General features: G+C 41.4%; 1 protein-coding gene and 1 long non-coding RNA gene across 4 annotated transcripts in view; one reads left to right on the forward strand and one right to left on the reverse strand.

Moving 5' to 3' along the window:
• The window catches only part of VPS13B (vacuolar protein sorting 13 homolog B), an 886,671-nt gene extending 878,545 nt beyond the window's left edge, over positions 1–8,126 (reverse strand). For all 3 annotated transcript variants that reach the window (XM_075825953.1, XM_075825951.1, XM_075825952.1), the window contains exons 1-2: positions 8,043–8,126; positions 4,627–4,807 (exon numbers count right to left, since the gene is read on the reverse strand). In XM_075825953.1, coding sequence (XP_075682068.1) covers positions 4,627–4,773 — 147 coding nt within the window. In that variant the 5' untranslated portion in view covers positions 4,774–4,807; positions 8,043–8,126. The remainder of the gene's footprint in view (positions 1–4,626; positions 4,808–8,042) is intronic.
• An 8,031-nt stretch (positions 8,127–16,157) lies between these two features.
• The window catches only part of LOC142652419 (uncharacterized), a 79,371-nt gene continuing 76,151 nt past the window's right edge, over positions 16,158–19,377 (forward strand). The window contains exon 1 of the long non-coding RNA XR_012847848.1: positions 16,158–16,319. This is a non-coding gene — a long non-coding RNA (uncharacterized LOC142652419). The remainder of the gene's footprint in view (positions 16,320–19,377) is intronic.

Genomic DNA, 19,377 nt, shown 5'->3' on the forward strand with positions numbered 1-19,377 from the left:
TTCTAATCTTATTTTCTAGACAATCTGTGTACAGTCATTATAAGCCTGTGCTTTGTGCTGAAAGAAGAAAGAAAAAAAAAGAGAATAAAAAAGGTGAAAAAACAATTACAATTGCACTAGCATTGGGCAGAGGGCCAAGATTGATTATGATTTGATTGACTGTTCCACTATGACCCAGTTTTGCTTCCTCCATTGGCATATAATCAGTCTGTCACGTTTTTTGTCAATATTTTCCAGCTAGAATAGTGAAGCATGATACACTTTGAGACCAGGTTCTCTTTCAGGAAAGATAGAAAATGTAATCGACTCAGTTCTTGTTGTAGGGATGTCCCTCCTCTTTTTCCTTCCTCTGGTTGGCTGAATTGGGTGTTGGATTATGGGTGGGAATATCTTTACTGATTTTTTTATTGATAGATTTCTCTGTTTTTGTATTATTTTTTTCTGATTGAATGGTATGTAATTGAAGAAAATACAAAAAATTAAAAAAAACAGTGAAGCTTGAAAAAAAATTAAAAAAAAAATTATGGCAGCTGCTTATAGTGCAAAATATCAAATATACCCATACTCCCCTTTAAAATCCCACGCCGCTGAAGCATCATCAGTCCAGTGGTCCCTCAACAGTCTGTTTACATTGCCACAATGAAGATGTGCCATACTAATACGTAACTGCTTCAGCCAACCACATGCCACAGCGGTCACATGATGTACGTAGATCACCGAAATGCTATAACACAACGTTACTTAAGTTATAGGTAAATGTGTCTGGTGTAGACAAATAGTGTCCTTGCTGCAACCAGAGTTCATCTTTAGTGCCCTAAACTGCAATGCAAAAATGAAACAGGCTATCCGTTATGGGGAGGATTGCAACTTTTTCTCTATGATAAGTGTCATGCAAGGAGAAAAATGTATAAATTCCTGCGCAAATGCTAAAGTTTTACTGTGTACAGTTTTGTTTATTTTTTTTTATCTTACCCAAATGTGTCATGGGGAAACCCACGAGTCTCATTGTGAAAGCACTGGCAGCGATTGTCTCATGAAGGTTATTCACTAATGCTCCTTAAATTGCAGTGCAACATTACATACCACATATAAAAATCTTATGCAAGATCTCAGGACATCTTAATGAGTAGCTAAATACGCGACCCCTTCTGACCCTCAGTAAGCGCATGTTTATCGTACTTGTTTGCTTTTATTGTTTATTCATGTCATGTATTTAAACTCTTCTGTAACTGAGATGTACAGCACCCTGGAAGTTAAAGCGAACCGGTCACATTGAAAATACAGTCCCATCTGTAGGCAGCATGTTATAGAGCAGGGGGAGCTGAGCAGATTGAGATATAGTTTTGTGCAAAAGATTCAGAATAACTTGTCATTTATTAATTTAAACCTCTGCTCATTCTGGGGTAAGGAGTCCAGTAGGCGGTCCTACTCAGCGATAGACAGTATTCCCTGTATGAGTGGGCATACAGAGATAGCAGTCAATCAGTGCTTAGGACCGCCCACTGGACTCCTTATCCCAGAACATGAAGAAATTTAAATGAATAAATGACAAGTTAGGCTATGTTCACATCTGTATCGGAGGCTTTGTTAGGGGCCTCAGTCACAGATTCTGACATTTTGACAAACAAAATAGCGCAGCATGCTGGTCTAGTTTGTCTGGTAAAATGATGGACACAATAAAGGAAACATGACAGGACCCAACAAAGTCAATGGGTTTCCAACGGGCACCTTTGGTTTCCATCATGTGATGGATCTGGCAGCTCTGGTTTTTCATTGTTCTACTCCTATGATAAAACATGAACACGGATGTGAACAAGGTCTTATAGTGAGTCTTTTGTTACAAAACTAATAAATATATATATACACACACATAGCAATCTGCTCAGCTACTCCTGCTCTATAACATGATGTCTGCCTGAAAAAAATATGTCATACCTTCAGCTTTTCACTGAATCCAAAAACGCTATGCAGACCTTTTTATCCTTTACTATGCAATTTCAAATAAGGCACTGTTCACACAGAGTTTTTTTACAGGCAGCAATTCTTGAAGGAATTCTGTGGCAGATTTTGACCACGGGCAAAAAAACACAGTGAAAACTTAAGAAACGAACGGAGAGGACATGCCGCTTTTTTTCCCCACGAGCAACCAAAAGCCTACTGGGGAACAAAATCCCTGCGCCTCCCATTAAAATCAATGGAGGGCAATATTTCCTTTGGTTTCGGATAGATGTTGGAGATGCCACAGTGACATGGGGACACTTCCTCACATCTTTTGGGACTGTCGACTGCTGCGTCCTTTTTGGAGGGAGGTTGGTGACCTTATCCATAACGTCTTGGTGGTTAGACCCCCATTGCAAGCTCTGACCTATCTTCTCAATGTGCCACCAAGGGGTTGGAGGAAAGTCCAATCCTGGCTGCTTCTTCATATACTCACTGCCGCGAAATGTCTTATTGCAGCTCACTGGAAACGCACTACTCCTCCTACGCTGAATGCCCTCCATAATAGAATTAGAGACGTTAGGAGAATGGAATCACTGACAGCCTCTCTGAACAATCGTATGGAATGCTTTACCAGTGTGTGGTTGCCGTGGGACATGTATGATTCCTCTAGACCACCATGATATAGTTCAATATAGATATAGATCTTACTGTACACTTCTTAGATACAATAAGTAACATATGATATCTCCTAGGTTATCCCTTTCCCGTACCTTCCTTTTACCCTTGTATATCTGTCTAATGTCATGTTAAAATGTTTAAACCTTATCTTAATTAGCACAAGCAGAAGATGCAGATGTGAAGTATCATAAAGTGAAGCTTCTTATTGAATACTGTACATTCCGAGCTGACAATAACCACATTAATGTTTGTATATCACAAAGGCCTTGGCAACTCCGTTCCATGTGTTTTCATTTCCTATTGTTGTTATACTATGTTGTACTTGGCAAGGAGGATCATTGTAATGTATAATTTTTCTATTCCTCTCGCTTTATGTCTAAAATGCTGTATTTGATACTGCTTTCTTTATATCAATCCAAAATAAAAATATATAATTGGAAAGAAAAAAAAAAATCAATGGAGGGCAATTTTGGCTATTTTTTGGCTGTGATTCCGACGCGGTTTCGGTGTCAAAATCAGCGCCAAAAAAAACTCAGTGTGAACTGACCCTAACAGCTAAATGTTGTGTTTTGCCCCCACCAAAAAACAACAAAACCCATGCACAAAAAAACACCATGAATAATTCTGCTAAACGCTGTGTATGGAACTGGCCTAAACCTACATGTGGTTGTTTGTTTTGTTTTTTGTTTTTTTAAAAGAGGAAGACGACGACTGAAATGTGCCCAGATATTTTTCGAATACAAAATGTAAGCAAAAAAATGCACCTGTATTTCAGCGTTTCCCATTTTTCAGATTGTAAAGATAAAAAAAAAACAACTCACTGGGGCTCAAGAATACACAGTACATTACTACCCTGGGTAAATGAAAATTCATAATTCCCCATTGAAGTCCAAGTAACACTTGGATGGCTCCGTAATTTTTATAAATTGCTCTACACAAAAACGCCACACAAATATTCAGTAACCTCAGCCTTATGGCTCAAAAACATGTTCTATTTTATTTTATTTCCTTCCAAGACCATACATAACTTTGCTAGTCATGGAATGTAATTTATTGTTATCCCATAAAAAAAAACTACAAATTTTTAGTCTTGAAGTTTCCGTTTAAGTGGCTAAAATTGGACATGCAGTGTGAAATGAGCCCGATAGCCAGTTTTGAGCACACAGTTGTGGCATAGGTTTTGCTTGTCATTATGTAAAAAAACTTATCTGTATGTGTCTGCCATTGGCTTCCTTTGTTACGAAGAGAAAAAAAAATGGATACCATAGCATTTATTTTGCAGTACTGAATAGCATAGTAGCCTACATTATTCTGTAAAGCAAAAAGTATCCAGAGGTTTACATGTCAAACATGCATTTTTTGATAATCAAATGTATTCTTCAGAGGTAGCCACGTAGTGTGAAAGGGGCCTTACCTGGACAAAAATACAAAAAAATGCGTAGATATAATACATATAATAGACATCAATGAAAACTCTAGATTATATAGATGACTGGTGCTACACAGACCCTACTGATCTCTCCCTGCACAAGCAGCCTGCCAAGGAACGTCTTTGCAGGAAGTTCCTTCTCCTGTGCTAGACGCTGGCTAACTGGCATATAGTGCTCCGTTTTTTTTCTAGGAAGAGGTTCTTCAGCAGCAGCAAAAAATAAAAAAACTACAAAAAATGCAGACCTTTGTGAAAAGGATCAGGGACTTTTATATCAGTCAATGGTTGACAGTAATGCTCCCCTTTATTCCTTAAAAACAAGGTTCTACTGTAAAAAAAGTATATTAGAAGTCCCTGAGGAGTTCCATGATCAGCATTTGGTCGCTGTACTCCTGGGTGACTTGTGATATTCTTGTTATTTACAGTAGAGGGTACATTACTATATATATATAATAAAAATCACACATATTGATATACAGTTACACCCATCAAAAGTCCAAATGTATCAGTTATCAAAGCAGCGAGGAACGTTTCAATTGAGGCGTTATGTAATGCGAATAGCAAAGTAGACAATTTACCTGTTCAAGAACATCCAGCTTCAATTCCAGTTTACTAAGGACGACATCTCCACCCCAGAGGGACAGCTGCAGGTCGGAAGGCTTCAGATTCTTGATGTATCGATTCACATAGCTCATTAAAATCGGAGTCACATAGGACTCCAACATTGTGAAACAATTCCAGGAGTGGACGTCTGCTTACCTAAGAACAAAACATAAAAAACACAGCAATAAATTGTAACATAATAAGGAGGTTGTCTTCTGTCATATTAGGGTATATGGGGTTAAGGGGTTGTTTCTGGGGCCCCCTCTACTAGGCATATACTGACCTAATGCTTTTCATAGCTGAGAGTTTGCTACAATTGTATTCAGTCTAGGCAATGCTCTTTGAGATAAATAGGACAGATTTATGTCTTAAGCCTCACGCATATTACGACTCCGTTTTGTATGGACTACATGAAACCTCTACTGTACTTTGGAATGCCCCAGATATTTACGTGGGTTTTTTTTCAGTCTGATACGTATAAATCAGACAAAAAAATAATAATCTGTCCGTGCTCCATTGCATTCATTATGTTTGAAGGTATAAGTATTGCTTCTATGGTAGAAGATATCACGACATGCGGGATCGGAAAGAACCTGGACGGCAGCCCACGGGGCTCCTACTATGGAGTTGTAATATTCTTAGTGTCCTGCCATAAGGGCTCCAAGCACACCGCCTTGCCATGTACATTAACCCGTAGCCTTGCAACAATGCCAAACATTGGATTGCCTAGAATTGATCCATTTCTGTTCACATCCATACGGAGCCGCCATTGAAGATTCCAACATATTTGCCTAACAAAGTAGCGCAGAATGCCGCGCTATTTTGTCCGCCAAAACTATGGAAACCTGATAGAACCCATTAAAGTGAATTTGACAGATCTAGCGCTTCAGTTATTTACATTATCCTGTTCCTATGACGGAATAGATACCGGAAATGCTTCCATTCATTGTCAGTTAGAAAATAGCAAGGAATATACAGGCTGACGGATTATAACTACATACAGCGCTCATATGAAGCGCGAACATCACTGTGATTCATTTACACATACATCATAAAAGTCCTAACTCCAGCTCAAGTTAATAAAGATTATGTTACCAACCACATTATGAGAAACACGGTATATAGTATTAGTCATAAGAGAGGTATCATGAAGACTCGTAAAACAAAAATGTCACTGGTCTTCATACCAACCCTCCCGCTGGTGACTACAGACATATCTAACGTGTTTACATGACCTGTAGAATACGCGGCTATGAGACTAAACTACCATCATCTGCAAAATTATCCCTAGGAAAAAAAATATGACATTAAATGGGTTATTCAGGTTCTTAGAATGGATAGCCTATCCTTAGGATAGACCATAAATATTGGATCGGTGGGGGTCCAACTGTCGGCAGCCCCGGCCGATCATCTTTTTAAAGAGGTCATCATTGTTTAACATGGTTCTCTGTTCGTACCTGCACGCTCCGTTTTATTTGTGGTGGCAGTGCAAGGTATTGCACCACCGTCCCATACAAGTGAAAAGCTAACCACATCCAAGTTCCCCAGAGTAGGAGCAGACATGTTTTTCTTAGGACATCTGTTAAGTGCACTTAAAAGGTTATTCCCAAAATCATAAATGATCACTTATTCACAGGATAGGTGATAATTTCTGATCGCAGAATACAGGGATCCAAAACCCCCCTTACTGCTCGACCGCAGTGAGAAGTAGCTTGAATGCAGCATTGGTTGAGAAAGCACATGTTGCTCCATTCACTGTCTATATAAGAATGGCGGAAACAGCCAAGTGCTGTACTCAGTTGTTTCCATCATTCCCATAGACTTTGAATGGAGCGCCAGCGCACTGTCTTCACTGCGGTCATGGAGTGAGGAGGATCGAGGGGTTCGGAAACCCGTTCTTACAATCAGTGGGGGTCCCAACAAACAGAAAATGATCGCCTTTCCGGTGGATAGGTGATAATTTATGATTTTGGACAAAGCCCTTTAAAGGGCAATTTCTGTATGACACAATACTGTTGCACACAGGAACCCTTTATAAGGCCTCCATCACACACAATTTAAACTGCATCAAAAAACACTTCTAAAAACCCCAGCATCGTTAAAATGTAACATGCGGTTTTTCATGGCTTTTTTCATTTAGTAGATTGTTTTTTCCTGAGGTTTTGGAAGTCTTAAGCCGAGTACACACTGCGGATTTGTCGCAGATTTTACACGTTGTAATGCAAAAGGGCGAGATCTACGTCAAATCCGCAACTAGATCTGCGACATGTGAACTCAGCCTTAGAGGAAAAACTGCCTAAAAACAAAACAAAACACCATACCTAGAGCATGCTGCGTATGAAAGAAAAAATGCCACACACCACAAACCATAATGCAGTGGTATGTAGTGAATTTTATATTTTACTGTAGACTTTAATGGAACACCCGGCCGTACTAAAAAAAAAAAAAAAAGAAGAATGCCTTTTCAAACGCCATGAAAAACGGAAAAAAAAATAACGCAAAATGGGGTTTATGAAATCAGCCTAAAGAAAGTGCCTATGTCTGACCGTGTTTATTAGATTGCGATTATGAATCAGCCCTATTGGGTCATACGGAGCTGTAACACGGCGCCCATACATGCTCCATATGTACGGAGGGATTCTCCCATAAAAGCATTGCTATCTCCAGCATTCGATGGACCCTGTGCACCCCCCGGGCACTGCTACAGGCTCCATGCACACAGCTCGGACACGCTCACGAGCCCTCATGTCCGCCAGTTTACGGGGTGGTCTGGGAAGACAGGCGTCCAGCGCTCATGTATACAACCAGCGTCAGGCTCTGATCTCATTTTTATCCTACTTTGCTCCGCTCTGTAGGACGTGCGGACACTCTACCGGTCAGTAACGGCCTCATTAAAGGGTTTATTCTGAGTGCCAACAAGGAGACTGGAGGTTAGATTAGTACTAGAACGGACATCAATACAGACAGATCAGAACGGACAGCGCACGTTTTACGCTTCTCATTCCAAAACGGACTATTACTTAATGCAAGACGAAAAATAGTCGTGCGACGATTTCCCTTTACCCAGAACTCACACAACAATAATGTATATAACGAATAACACGTCATTTATTCACAAGATGATCCGGTCTGTAACTACAGTGAATGACATCTTAGATATTGGTATGCGGTTAGGAAGTTGCAGAACAGGGCAGGTGATTTCTGCCTGACAGTACATGCTGGCCTTTGTAGTGCGACAACAGTTGTCGGGAAACCCCTTATCAAAGCTTGTACACAGTGACAGCAGCCGGTACACCCAGAAACCCTGGCAGCGCCTTCACGGATTATAACCCCGCTTCAGCTATGCTAAAAGCTCTGACCAACGGCGGTGACGTGTGAGTTAAAGACTTACACCGAAGACCCGCAGCCGCCACCCGGTCCTAGCACTTCTACTGCCAGCCTGTGCAGCGTGAAGTTCTACCCACACTTCCGGGTATGTGGGTGAAGCGGATGTGACGTCATATAAACATACAGCCGCGTGACCGGAACTTGGATCCGGGTCATGTGACGTGAGTGTAGCTGTCAATCAACAGGGAGGGCGGGAGGTATGTATCAGCGCGCAGACAGTCTTTTACGTCCGGAACTCTTTTGACAGCAAGTGGCACGCTTCTTGGTCCATCCGTCTAGGCTACGTTCAGACGTATCGGGAATACGGATTTTCTGTCAATGCTTGACAGGGGCAGCATTGAGCAGCTGAAACGTTGCACCATTTTTTTGCACATGTGGGAGAATAAATCCAGTTTTTGGAAATCTTCTACTTTGGAGTGCTGCCTCTTTCTCTTGTCCTTGTGTGTATTTTGTGGGATCTTCAAGTCGGATTCCTGGAGACTGGCACCCGTTTGCCCTGGAGGTTTTGCTTTACTGTTCTGCCCATATCCCTACTGTTTGGATGTATAAGGGCTTAGGACTTGTTCACATCAGCGTCGGCTTTCCATTCCGGCGTTCCGTCAGAGGTTTCCGTCGGGTGAACCCCGCAACAGAAAGTCAAACTGAAACCACAGCTTCCGTTTCCGTCACCATTAATATCAATGGTGACGGAAACATTGCTAATTGTTTCCGTTCGTCACCATTCTGTCAGATTTCCGTTTTTCCAACGGAATCAATAGCGGAGTCGACTGCGCTATTGATTTAGTCGGAAAAACAGAAACCTTCCGGAATGGTGACGAACAGAAACCATTAGCAATGTTTCCGTCACCATTCATATTAATGGTGACGAAAACGGAAGCTGTGGTTTTAGTTTGACTTTCCGTTGCAGGGGGTTCACCCGACGGTAACCTCCCACTTTTAACAGCGTTGCTTGCGTCGTTGAAAGACGCTGGTTGGCAGGGCAGAATGGCACCACTGGTGTCTTTTGAGGTTTTGGCACTTCATCAATTTGGTTTTCTGCTCCTATGACAGAACATAAAAAATGGACTTGACGATGCAGATGTGAAATTCAAACATATACTGTGCGAATGTATACACGTGTTTGGATAGGTCTGTCATCGACTTCTAGTATAAGAAAACGTGTACCTCATTCACACTTCCGTATATATCGGATCCATATTGATTTAAAAAAAAAATGAATTGACCAAATGGTTCCGATACATTCAAATCGATTTATTCACATTTCCGTTTTTTAAGCGCATGCCAATTTTTACCATTCAAGAATCAATCTATATCAGTACCGTTTTTAGCCCACAGAAGTCAGTTTGTTGATTGGTTCATTCCACCAAAGTGTCTTGTTTTAACGGGCAAAATTGCGCTGCATCCAGTGATCTTTTTCCCGTCAAATTTAAAGGAACGTGCAACGGAGCCTCCAATGCAGATGTGAATATAGCCTTAAAGGCTATGTACACCTTCCAAAGCGATTTATTTATATTTTTTAATAAAAATGTCTGTCAGTGTCTTTGGTGCAACTTTTTAATTAGTTTTTATTAAAAATTATTTTAACTTTTTGAGATACAGATGCTTTGTATTCTGTATACAGAGCAGCTGTATCTTGCACTGAATCCTGTACCTGTCAGGTCTGCGGTTTCAGTGTCAGTGGGTCCTGCATGTCTCTGACACGCAGGACCCACCTATAATCGATCACATCTAAGTTATGAACTGAGATGTTACATAGTTAGTGCGGTTGAAAAAAGACACATGTCCATCAAGTTCAACCAAGGAATGGGAAAAGGGAAGGGAAACATTTCTACACATAGGAGCTAATATTTTTTTGTTCTAGGAAATTATCTAAGCCTTTTTTAAAGCCATCTACTGTCCCTGCTGTGATCCGTTCCTGCGCATGGCCGGCCTTAGCTTGGATGGTGCCCTGTGCGGGACTCTCTATTGCCGCCCCCAACACAAACCAAAAATTAACCACATATATAGACACGCTGGAACATATATACTGTACATACATAAAGACATATTTAGACATACAGGCAAATATACATACACACATCTGGAATATATACATACAGGTAAATATATAGAGGTACAGACACATATACACACACACCGACAGATAAATACCCAGACAGGAACATATACAAATAAATAAAAGGCACAAATTTACAAGCACAAAGACACATTTACAAACAGACCCATATATACCCAGTACAGATCATGTTGTAGATTTTATGTGCAGCCCTATGTAACACCATAGATAACACACAGTAATAACTGAGTACAGATAAAGTAGTAGATGTTGCCTGCAGTCCTATGTAACACCACAGATAACACAGCGATAACTCTCTAAGTACAGATAATGTCGTAGATGTTACCTGTAGCCCTATGTAACACCACATATAACACACAGTGATAACTCTCTAAATAAAGATAACGCAGTAAATGTCACCTGCAGTCCTATGTAACACTACAGATAACACAGTGATAACTCTCTGAGTACAGATAATGTCGTAGATGTTACCTGCAGTCCTATATAACACCTCATATAACACAATGATAACTCTCTGAATACAGATAATGTAGTAGATGTTACCTGCAGTCCTATGTAACACCACAGATAACAGTGATAACTCTCTGAGTACAGATAATGTCGTAGATGATAACTATACCCACAGACACATATAAACACACACACACACACACACACACACACACACACACACACACACACAGGCATATATATAAGGGCATCAGGGTATATAATGGTTAGCAGGGTTTATAAGGGGCAGCAGAGTATATAAGGAGCAGCAGGGTTTATAAGGGGCAGAAGGGTATATAGGGGGCAGCAGGGTATATAAGGGGCAGCAGGGTATATAAGGGGCAGCAGGATAAATAGGGGGCAGCAGGATATAAAGGGGCAGCAGAGTATATAAGGGGCAGCAGGTTATATAATGGGTAGCAGAGTATATAGGGGCAGCAGGATAAACAGGGGGTCGGGTATATAGTTGCAGCAGGGTATATGGCAGCACAGATATGTTTGTTTTATCTGTTCTACTTTAATATTGAACACACACTTTTACAAAGAGACATAAACACATGCAGAGACACACACACACACACACACACATACACATACAAACACGGAGACACATACTGTATACACAGAGACACATACTGTATACACACAGAGACACAATGTATACACACACACACAGAGACACACACACTGTTAATTTTTAATAAGGTGTAATTAGAAAGTTGCACCGAACACACTGTTACACATTTGTATATATATATATCGCTTTCGAAGGTGTACATAGTTTTTAACCAGGGGCGTAACTAGAAAAAACCAGGCCCCATAGCAAACTTTTGACTGTGGGCCCCCCACCCATGGATGCCACACACAGCCCCCCTTGTAGATAGTGCCCCACTGTAGATTGTGCCCTACAGCCCCCCTGTAGATTGTGCCACACAGTCCCCCTGTAGATTGTGCCATACAGTCCCCCTGTAGACAGTGCTAAACAGCCCCCCCTGTAGATAGTGTCACAACCCCTTGTAGATAGTGCCACCTTTCCCCACTGTAGATAGTGCCCCCTTTTCTCCCTTGTACACAGTGCGATACAGCCCCCCTTGTAGATAGTGTCATACAGCCACCTTGTAGATAGTGCCATACAGCCCCCTGTACATAGTGTCCCCCACCTCCCCCTTGTGGATAGTGCCATACAGCTCCCTGTAGATAGTGCCTCCACCTCCTCCTTGTAGATAGTGCCATACAGTGAAGGAAATAAGTATTTGATCCCTTGCTGATTTTGTAAGTTTGCCCACTGTCAAAGACATGAAAAGTCTAGAATTTTTAGGCTAGGTTAATTTTACCAGTGAGAGATAGATTATATATATAAAAAAAAAAAAAGAAAGTCACATAGTCAAAATTATATATATTTATTTGCATTGTGCACAGAGAAATAAGTATTTGATCCCCTACCAACCATTAAGAGTTCAGCCTCCTCCAGACCAGTTACATGCTCCAAATCAACTTGGTGCCTGCATTAAAGACAGCTGTCTTAAATGGTCACCTGTATAAAAGACTCCTGTCCACAGACTCAATTAATCAGTCTGACTCTAACCTCTACAACATGGGCAAGACCAAAGAGCTTTCTAAGGATGTCAGGGACAAGATCATAGACCTGCACAAGGCTGGAATGGGCTACAAAACCATAAGTAAGACGCTGGGTGAGAAGGAGACAACTGTTGGTGCAATAGTAAGAAAATGGAAAACATACAAAATGACTGTCAATCGACATCGATCTGGGGCTCCATGCAAAATCTCACCTCGTGGGGTATCCTTGATCCTGAGGAAGGTGAGAGCTCAGCCGAAAACTACACGGGGGGAACTTGTTAATGATCTCAAGGCAGCTGGGACCACAGTCACCAAGAAAACCATTGGTAACACATTATGCCGTAATGGATTAAAATCCTGCAGTGCCCGCAAGGTCCCCCTGCTCAAGAAGGCACATGTACAGGCCCGTCTGAAGTTTGCAAATGAACATCTGGATTCTGAGAGTGATTGGGAGAAGGTGCTGTGGTCAGATGAGACTAAAATTGAGCTCTTTGGCATTAACTCAACTCGCCGTGTTTGGAGGAAGAGAAATGCTGCCTATGACCCAAAGAACACCGTCCCCACTGTCAAGCATGGAGGTGGAAACATTATGTTTTGGGGGTGTTTCTCTGCTAAGGGCACAGGACTACTTCACCGCAACAATGGGAGAATGGATGGAGCCATGTACCGTCAAATCCTGAGTGACAACCTCCTTCCCTCCACGAGGGCATTAAAAATGGCTCGTGGCTGGGTCTTCCAGTACGACAATGACCCGAAACATACAGCAAAGGCAACAAAGGAGTGGCTCAAAAAGAAGCACATTAAGGTCATGGAGTGGCCTAGCCAGTCTCCAGACCTTAATCCCATCGAAAATTTATGGAGGGAGCTGAAGATCCGAGTTGCCAAGCGACAGCCTCGAAATCTTAATGATTTACAGATGATCTGCAAAGAGGAGTGGGCCAAAATTCCATCTAACATGTGTGCAAACCTCATCATCAACTACAAAAAACGTCTGACTGCTGTGCTTGCCAACAAGGGTTTTGCCACCAAGTATTAAGTCTTGTTTGCCAAAGGGATCAAATACTTATTTCTCTGTGCACAATGCAAATAAATATATATAATTTTGACAATGTGATTTTCTGTTTTTTTTTAAAATATAATCTATCTCTCACTGGTAAAATTAACCTAGCCTAAAAATTCTAGACCGTTCATGTCTTTGACAGTGGGCAAACTTACAAAATCAGCAAGTGATCAAATACTTATTTCCTTCACTGTACATCCGCCCCTGTAGATAGTTCCCCCCACCTCCCCCTTGTAGATAGTGCCATACAGCTTCCCTGTACAAAGTGCCCCCACCTCCCCCTTGTAGATAGTACCATACAGCTGCCCCTGTAGATAGTGCCCCCCACCTTCCCCTTGTAGATAGTGCCATACAGCCCCCTGTAGATAGTGCCCCCCAACTCCCCTTTGTAGATTATGCTAAACAGCTCCCCCTGTAGATAGTGCCCCTAACTCACCCTTGTAGATAGTGCCATGCAGCTCCCCCTTGTAGAAAGACCCCACCTCCCCCTTGTAGGTAGTTTCATACAGCCCCCCCCCCCTTGTAGACAGCGCCCCCTCTTCCCCCTTGTAGATTGTGCCATTCAGCCCTCCGTAGACAGTGCCTCCCACCTCCCCCTTGTAGATAGTGCCATACAGCCCCCCGTAGATAGTGCCCCCACCTCCCCCTTGTAGATTATGCCAAACAGCCCCCCCTGTAGATAGTGCCCCTAACTCACCCTTGTAGATAGTGCCATACAGCTCCCCCTTGTAGATAGCCCCCACCTCTCCCTTGTAGATAGTTCGATACAGCCCCTCCTGTAGATAGCGTTTCCACCTCCCCCTTGTAGATAGTGCCATACAGCCACCCTTGTAGACAGCACCCCCATGTCCCTCTTGTAGATAGTGCCATACAGCCTCCCTTGTAGATAGCTCCCCCCACCTTCCCATTGTAGATAGTGTCTTACAGCCCCCCCCCTTGTAGACAGCGCCCCCTACCTCCCCTTGTAGATAGTGCAATACAGCCCCCTGTAGAGAGCGCCCCCACCTCCCCCTTGTACATAGTGGCATACAGCCCCTCCTTGTAGATACCTCCCTGCTCTGCCATAGTGTTCAATAGTATCTGCATCCTAAGGATGCAGATACTATTGAATGTGGCGTCGCTACTGCTGTAGCAGTCATAGTGGCTGGTAGCGGTGCCATCGGCCATGGGGGGGCCGTGCTGGTGGGCGGCATGGGCCCAATCATGCTGCAGGCCCCATAGCAGCCGCCATAATTTTTTAAGTTTTTCCATCGTCGCATTCAAAGAGCTCTAACTTTTTTTTCGTCGACATATAAGGACTTGTTTTTTGGGGACCAGTTGTATTTTTTAATACCTCCAATATGGGGTACATATAATTTGGTGATTTGGTGATTAACTTTTATTAACTTTTTTGGTGGGGCAATTGGAAAAAAATTCCGCCACTCTTTTTTGTGTCTTCAATTTACGCCATTTACTGTGTGGTATAAATAACATAATAACTTTATTTAGTGGGTAGTTACGATTGCGGCGTTACTATCTATCTAGTTTTTATATGTTTTACTACTTTTACATAGTAAAATATATTTGTTTTTGTGTCGCCATATTTTAAGAGCTATAATTTTATGTTTCCGCCGATGCAGCTGTATGTCTTGTAGTTTTTATTGGTACCATTTTGGAGTACATGCAACTTTTTGATCACTTTGATGGCAGGATGAACAGAAAACAGCAATTCTGGCATTGTTTTTTTATTTATCTTTTTACAGCATTCACCGTGGCGGTTAAATAATGCAATAATTTTATAGTTGGGGTCGTTAAAGACGTGGAAATACCAAATATGTGTAAAAAAATTTAATAATATTTTGTTGGACGGAAAAGTGGGTTTTTGTTTTTTTTGCTTGGGACTTTTATTTATTTATTACACTTTTTTAAACTTAAACTAAACTAAAGTCCCACTAGGAATGAACTTTTGATCGCTTTTATAATACACTGAAAACCTTTGGTATTGCAGTATATTGTGCCTGTCAGTGTAAAACTGACAGGCATCTGTTAGGCCATACCTCTGGTATGGCCTTACAGGAATTCACTAAAGGCAAACCTGGGGGCCATTAAAACCATCGGCACCCCCGTGATCGCATTGCGGGGTGCCGATGGGGGGAGAGAGTGAGCTATTGACCTCCGCATCTGAGGGGTTAAATATGATCAGAGACCATTTCTATTGGTCTCCGATCGTTGCCCTGAAGCCCGAGGCTGTTAGCAACAGCCTGGGCTTCAAGAGCACAGTGCCTGAATCGGGAAATCATCTTCTGAAGTGCCGCCGTGAAAAGGTGGCGCTTCAGAAGAACTATCCTGGACGGCCCCAGTAAAAACACTATACGGCAGTCGTTAAGAGGTTAATGTATACTTTTCTATCGTGAACAATATGTAAAGACCTACGCTTTTGCCAAGGGCTGAGAGATGAATAAATTAAATCAATTATTTTGCCATTTCAAAAAAACACAATTCTGTATGTGCTCAGAATCGGGAAATCACCACAACACACGGCGCACAAGCCGCAACACTTCCACCACACACCAAGCAGGATGGCTCTGTTAATTGGCGCAGGGCACTAAAGTTTTACCAATATGACCACAACAATGGTGTAACGTCCGCGGTCGCAGACCGCAGTCTCCTGTCATCCTGCAGACGTCTTCCTCCACAGAGATGCCAGCACATGCGGCCGGCCTGTCCTGCAGTGACCACTAGGATGCGCGCTCGAGCTCATTCCCGGCCTTAATGGGCCAGAGCACACACATGTTTTAAATTGACCGATTGCTCCCATGATCACCCTGGACTATAAGAAGGGCCCAGCCCCTTCCTTCATTGTCTGAGCTTTTTTGTGTTTACCCGTGTTAGTCTTTGCAAATGGTCCCTTTGTGTTTTCCAGTTCCAGTGTTCCCATTCCTGCTACCTGTATCCCGTGCTACCCTGTTCCTGTGCTGTAGAGAGTTGGAGTCATGTTGTGTCGTATACTACGCCTGCTGTATTTCACCAGGCCTGGTGTGTGCCTGCCGCCAAGGTCCCATCTGAGCCTGCCATCGCTACTTTCTGTATTGCCACAGGTACCCTTATTCAAATTATTGACTGTGCTTTGGTATCCTGTTTGGCCATCTGCTATCTCGCTACAGCGGTACGGCACAGTGGGTCCACACACCCATCGTGACAAATGGTTTAACCCCTTAATGACCGGGCATGTTTGTACCTTAATGACCAAGCCAGATTTGTCAAATCTGGTATGTCTGACTTTATCAGAGAATAACTCTGTTAAAGTTTTGAATATCCAAGCAATTCTGACATTGTTTTTTCGTCACATGTTGTACTTTATTTTAGTGTTAAAAGTAGACTGATACGATTTGCGGAAATTAATTAAAAAATAGAAAAATGTAAGAAATTTTGTAAAAATTATCATTTTCCCCTATTTTTAACTGCAATATGTCAGATATCTACACACATACTGTACAATTTTTTTAATTAAATATATATTTCTATCTCTTTACTCCATTTTGGCAGCACTTTTGAAAAAATAAAATAAATTTTCAGCAATTTAGAGGACTTACAAATTAAATAATAATTTTATAAATTTTGAAGTACATTTTGTTTTCCTGCACCAAGCCAGGTTTTCAGAGGCTCATAGGTGTCAGAATGGTGGAAACCCCCACAAATGACCCCATTTAGAAAACTAGACCCCTTAAGGTATTTACCTAAGGGTATAGTAAGTATTTTGACCCCACAGTTTTTTGCTAAATTTAATACAAAGCAGGTGAAAAAAAAAATGATTTCACTTTTTTTCATAAAAGTATCAGTTTGAAGACCAATTTCTTTGTAAAGCGACCATGAGAATGAAGAAACACACCACAAAATCTATCACCCTGTTTCTCCTGTTTTCAAAAATACCAAAATTGTGGCCCTAATGCGCTGCCTGGACACACGGCAGGACCCAAAAGGAAGGGAGCACCCGGAGGCTTTCAGGACTCATATTTTGCTTGAAAATGTTTTAGGCCCCACTGTACATTTGGAGAGGCTTTGAGCTGCCAGAACGATAGAAACTCCCCATAAACGACCCCATTTAGAAAACTAGACCCCATAAGGTATTTATTTAGGGGTATAGTAATTATTTTGACCCCACAGTTCTTTGCTAAATTTAATGCATATCAGGTGAAAAAAATAATAATTTCACTTTTTTCATAAAAGTATTTGTTTGAAGACCGATTTCTTTGTAAAGCGACCATGAAAATGAAGAAACACACCCCAAAATCTATCACCCTCTTTCAAAAATACCCACATTGTGGCCCTAATGCGTTGTTTGGACACACGGCAGGGCCCCAAAGGAAGGGAACACCCGGAGGCTTTCAGGACTCATATTTTGCTTGAAAATGTTTTAGGCCCCAATGTACATTTGGAGAAGCTTTGAGCTGCCAGAATGATAGAAACTCCCCATAAACGACCCCATTTCGAAAACTAGACCCCTTAAGGTATTTATCTAGGGGTATAGTTAGCATTTTGACCACACAGGTTTTTCGCTAAATATATTAAAATTAGTCTGTAAGAATTAAAATGTACTTTTTTTCTGAAACAACATAGAAATTTTTATTATTTACAAGGAATAACGAAGAAAATGCACCCCAACATTTGTAAAGCAATGTCTCCCGATTACGACAATACCCCATATGTTGTAATAAACTGCTGTTTGGTCCCACAGCAGGGCTCAGAAGGGAAGAAGCGCCATTTGGATTTATGATATTGCTGGAATGGTTTTCGGTGCCATGTCGCATTTGCAATGCACTGGAGGGACCAAAACAGTGGAAACCCACCAAAAGTGACCCCATTTTGGAAAAACCTTCAAGGAATTTTTCTAGGGGTATAGTGAGCATTTAGACCCCACGGGTCTTTTGCAGAGTTTATTAGAATTAGGGCGCGAAAATTAATATCAACATTTTTTCCACTAAAATGTTGCATTTTCTCATTTTCACAAGGGATAAAGGAGGAAAAAAACAACCATTTTTTTATAACGCAATTTCTCCCGAGTACGGAAATACCCCACATGGGGTCATACGTTTTTCATTAGAAATGAATTAACCCTTTCAGGACTGATCCATTTTTTGCTTTCATATTTTAGATTTTCACTCCCCGCTTTCCAAGAGCCATAACTTTTTTATTTTTCCATCAATAGAGTGGTGTGAAGGCTTATTTGTTGCGGGACAATCTGTAGTTTTCATTGGTACCATTTTGGGGTACATGCAATTTTTTTTGATCACTTTTTATTAAATTTTTTTGCAATCCTGAGCAAAAAACAGGAATTCTGACACCGTTTTTTAGGTTTTCTTTTTGCGGCGCTCACCGTACGCTATAAATGACATTTTTACTTTATTCTGCGGGTTGGTACGATTACGGCGATACCATATGTATATAGGTTTGGTCCTTTTTTTTTAGCGTTTGCGCAATAAAATGACTTATTTATAAAAAAAAAAATTCTGTGTTACCATATTCTGAGAGCCATAATTTTTTAATTTTTTAGTCAAAAAAGCTGTGTAAGGGCTTGTTTTTTGCGGGACGGATAGAAGTTTTTATTGGTACTATTTTTGGGAACATGCGACTTTTTGATCACTTTTTATTCTTTATTTAGGGAGCGGTGGTGACCCAAAAAATTGCGATTCTGTCGAATTTTTTTATTGATTTTTTTTGGGGTGTTCATCGTGCGGGAAAAATAACATTATAGTTTTATAGTTGGGGTCGTTACGAACGCGGTGATACCAGATATGTGTACTTTTTTAACGTGTTCATTTTTTTTCTATAATAAAAGTCTTATTATAGGGAAAAAAAGCAGTTCTTGTTTATGTCACTTATAACTTTTATTTTTACACTTTTTTTAAAACATTTTTATTACTTTTTTTTACTTTTTTAACTTGTCCCACTAGGGGACACTTAGTCTTGCAGCTTTGATCGCTGCTAGAGTACATTACACTACACACGTAGTGTAATGTACTCTAACTGTCATTGTGACGTGACTGTCACACTGACAGGAAGCAGAGGAGGAACGGCCGGAGGCTGTTTCTCCGAGGCTTCCGTGCATGGCAACCCGGAGGTCATTATCTGACCTCCGATTGCCGTGACAAGCATCGG

This window comes from Rhinoderma darwinii, chromosome 5, assembly GCF_050947455.1.
Source record: "Rhinoderma darwinii isolate aRhiDar2 chromosome 5, aRhiDar2.hap1, whole genome shotgun sequence".
NCBI lineage: Eukaryota > Metazoa > Chordata > Amphibia > Anura > Rhinodermatidae > Rhinoderma > Rhinoderma darwinii.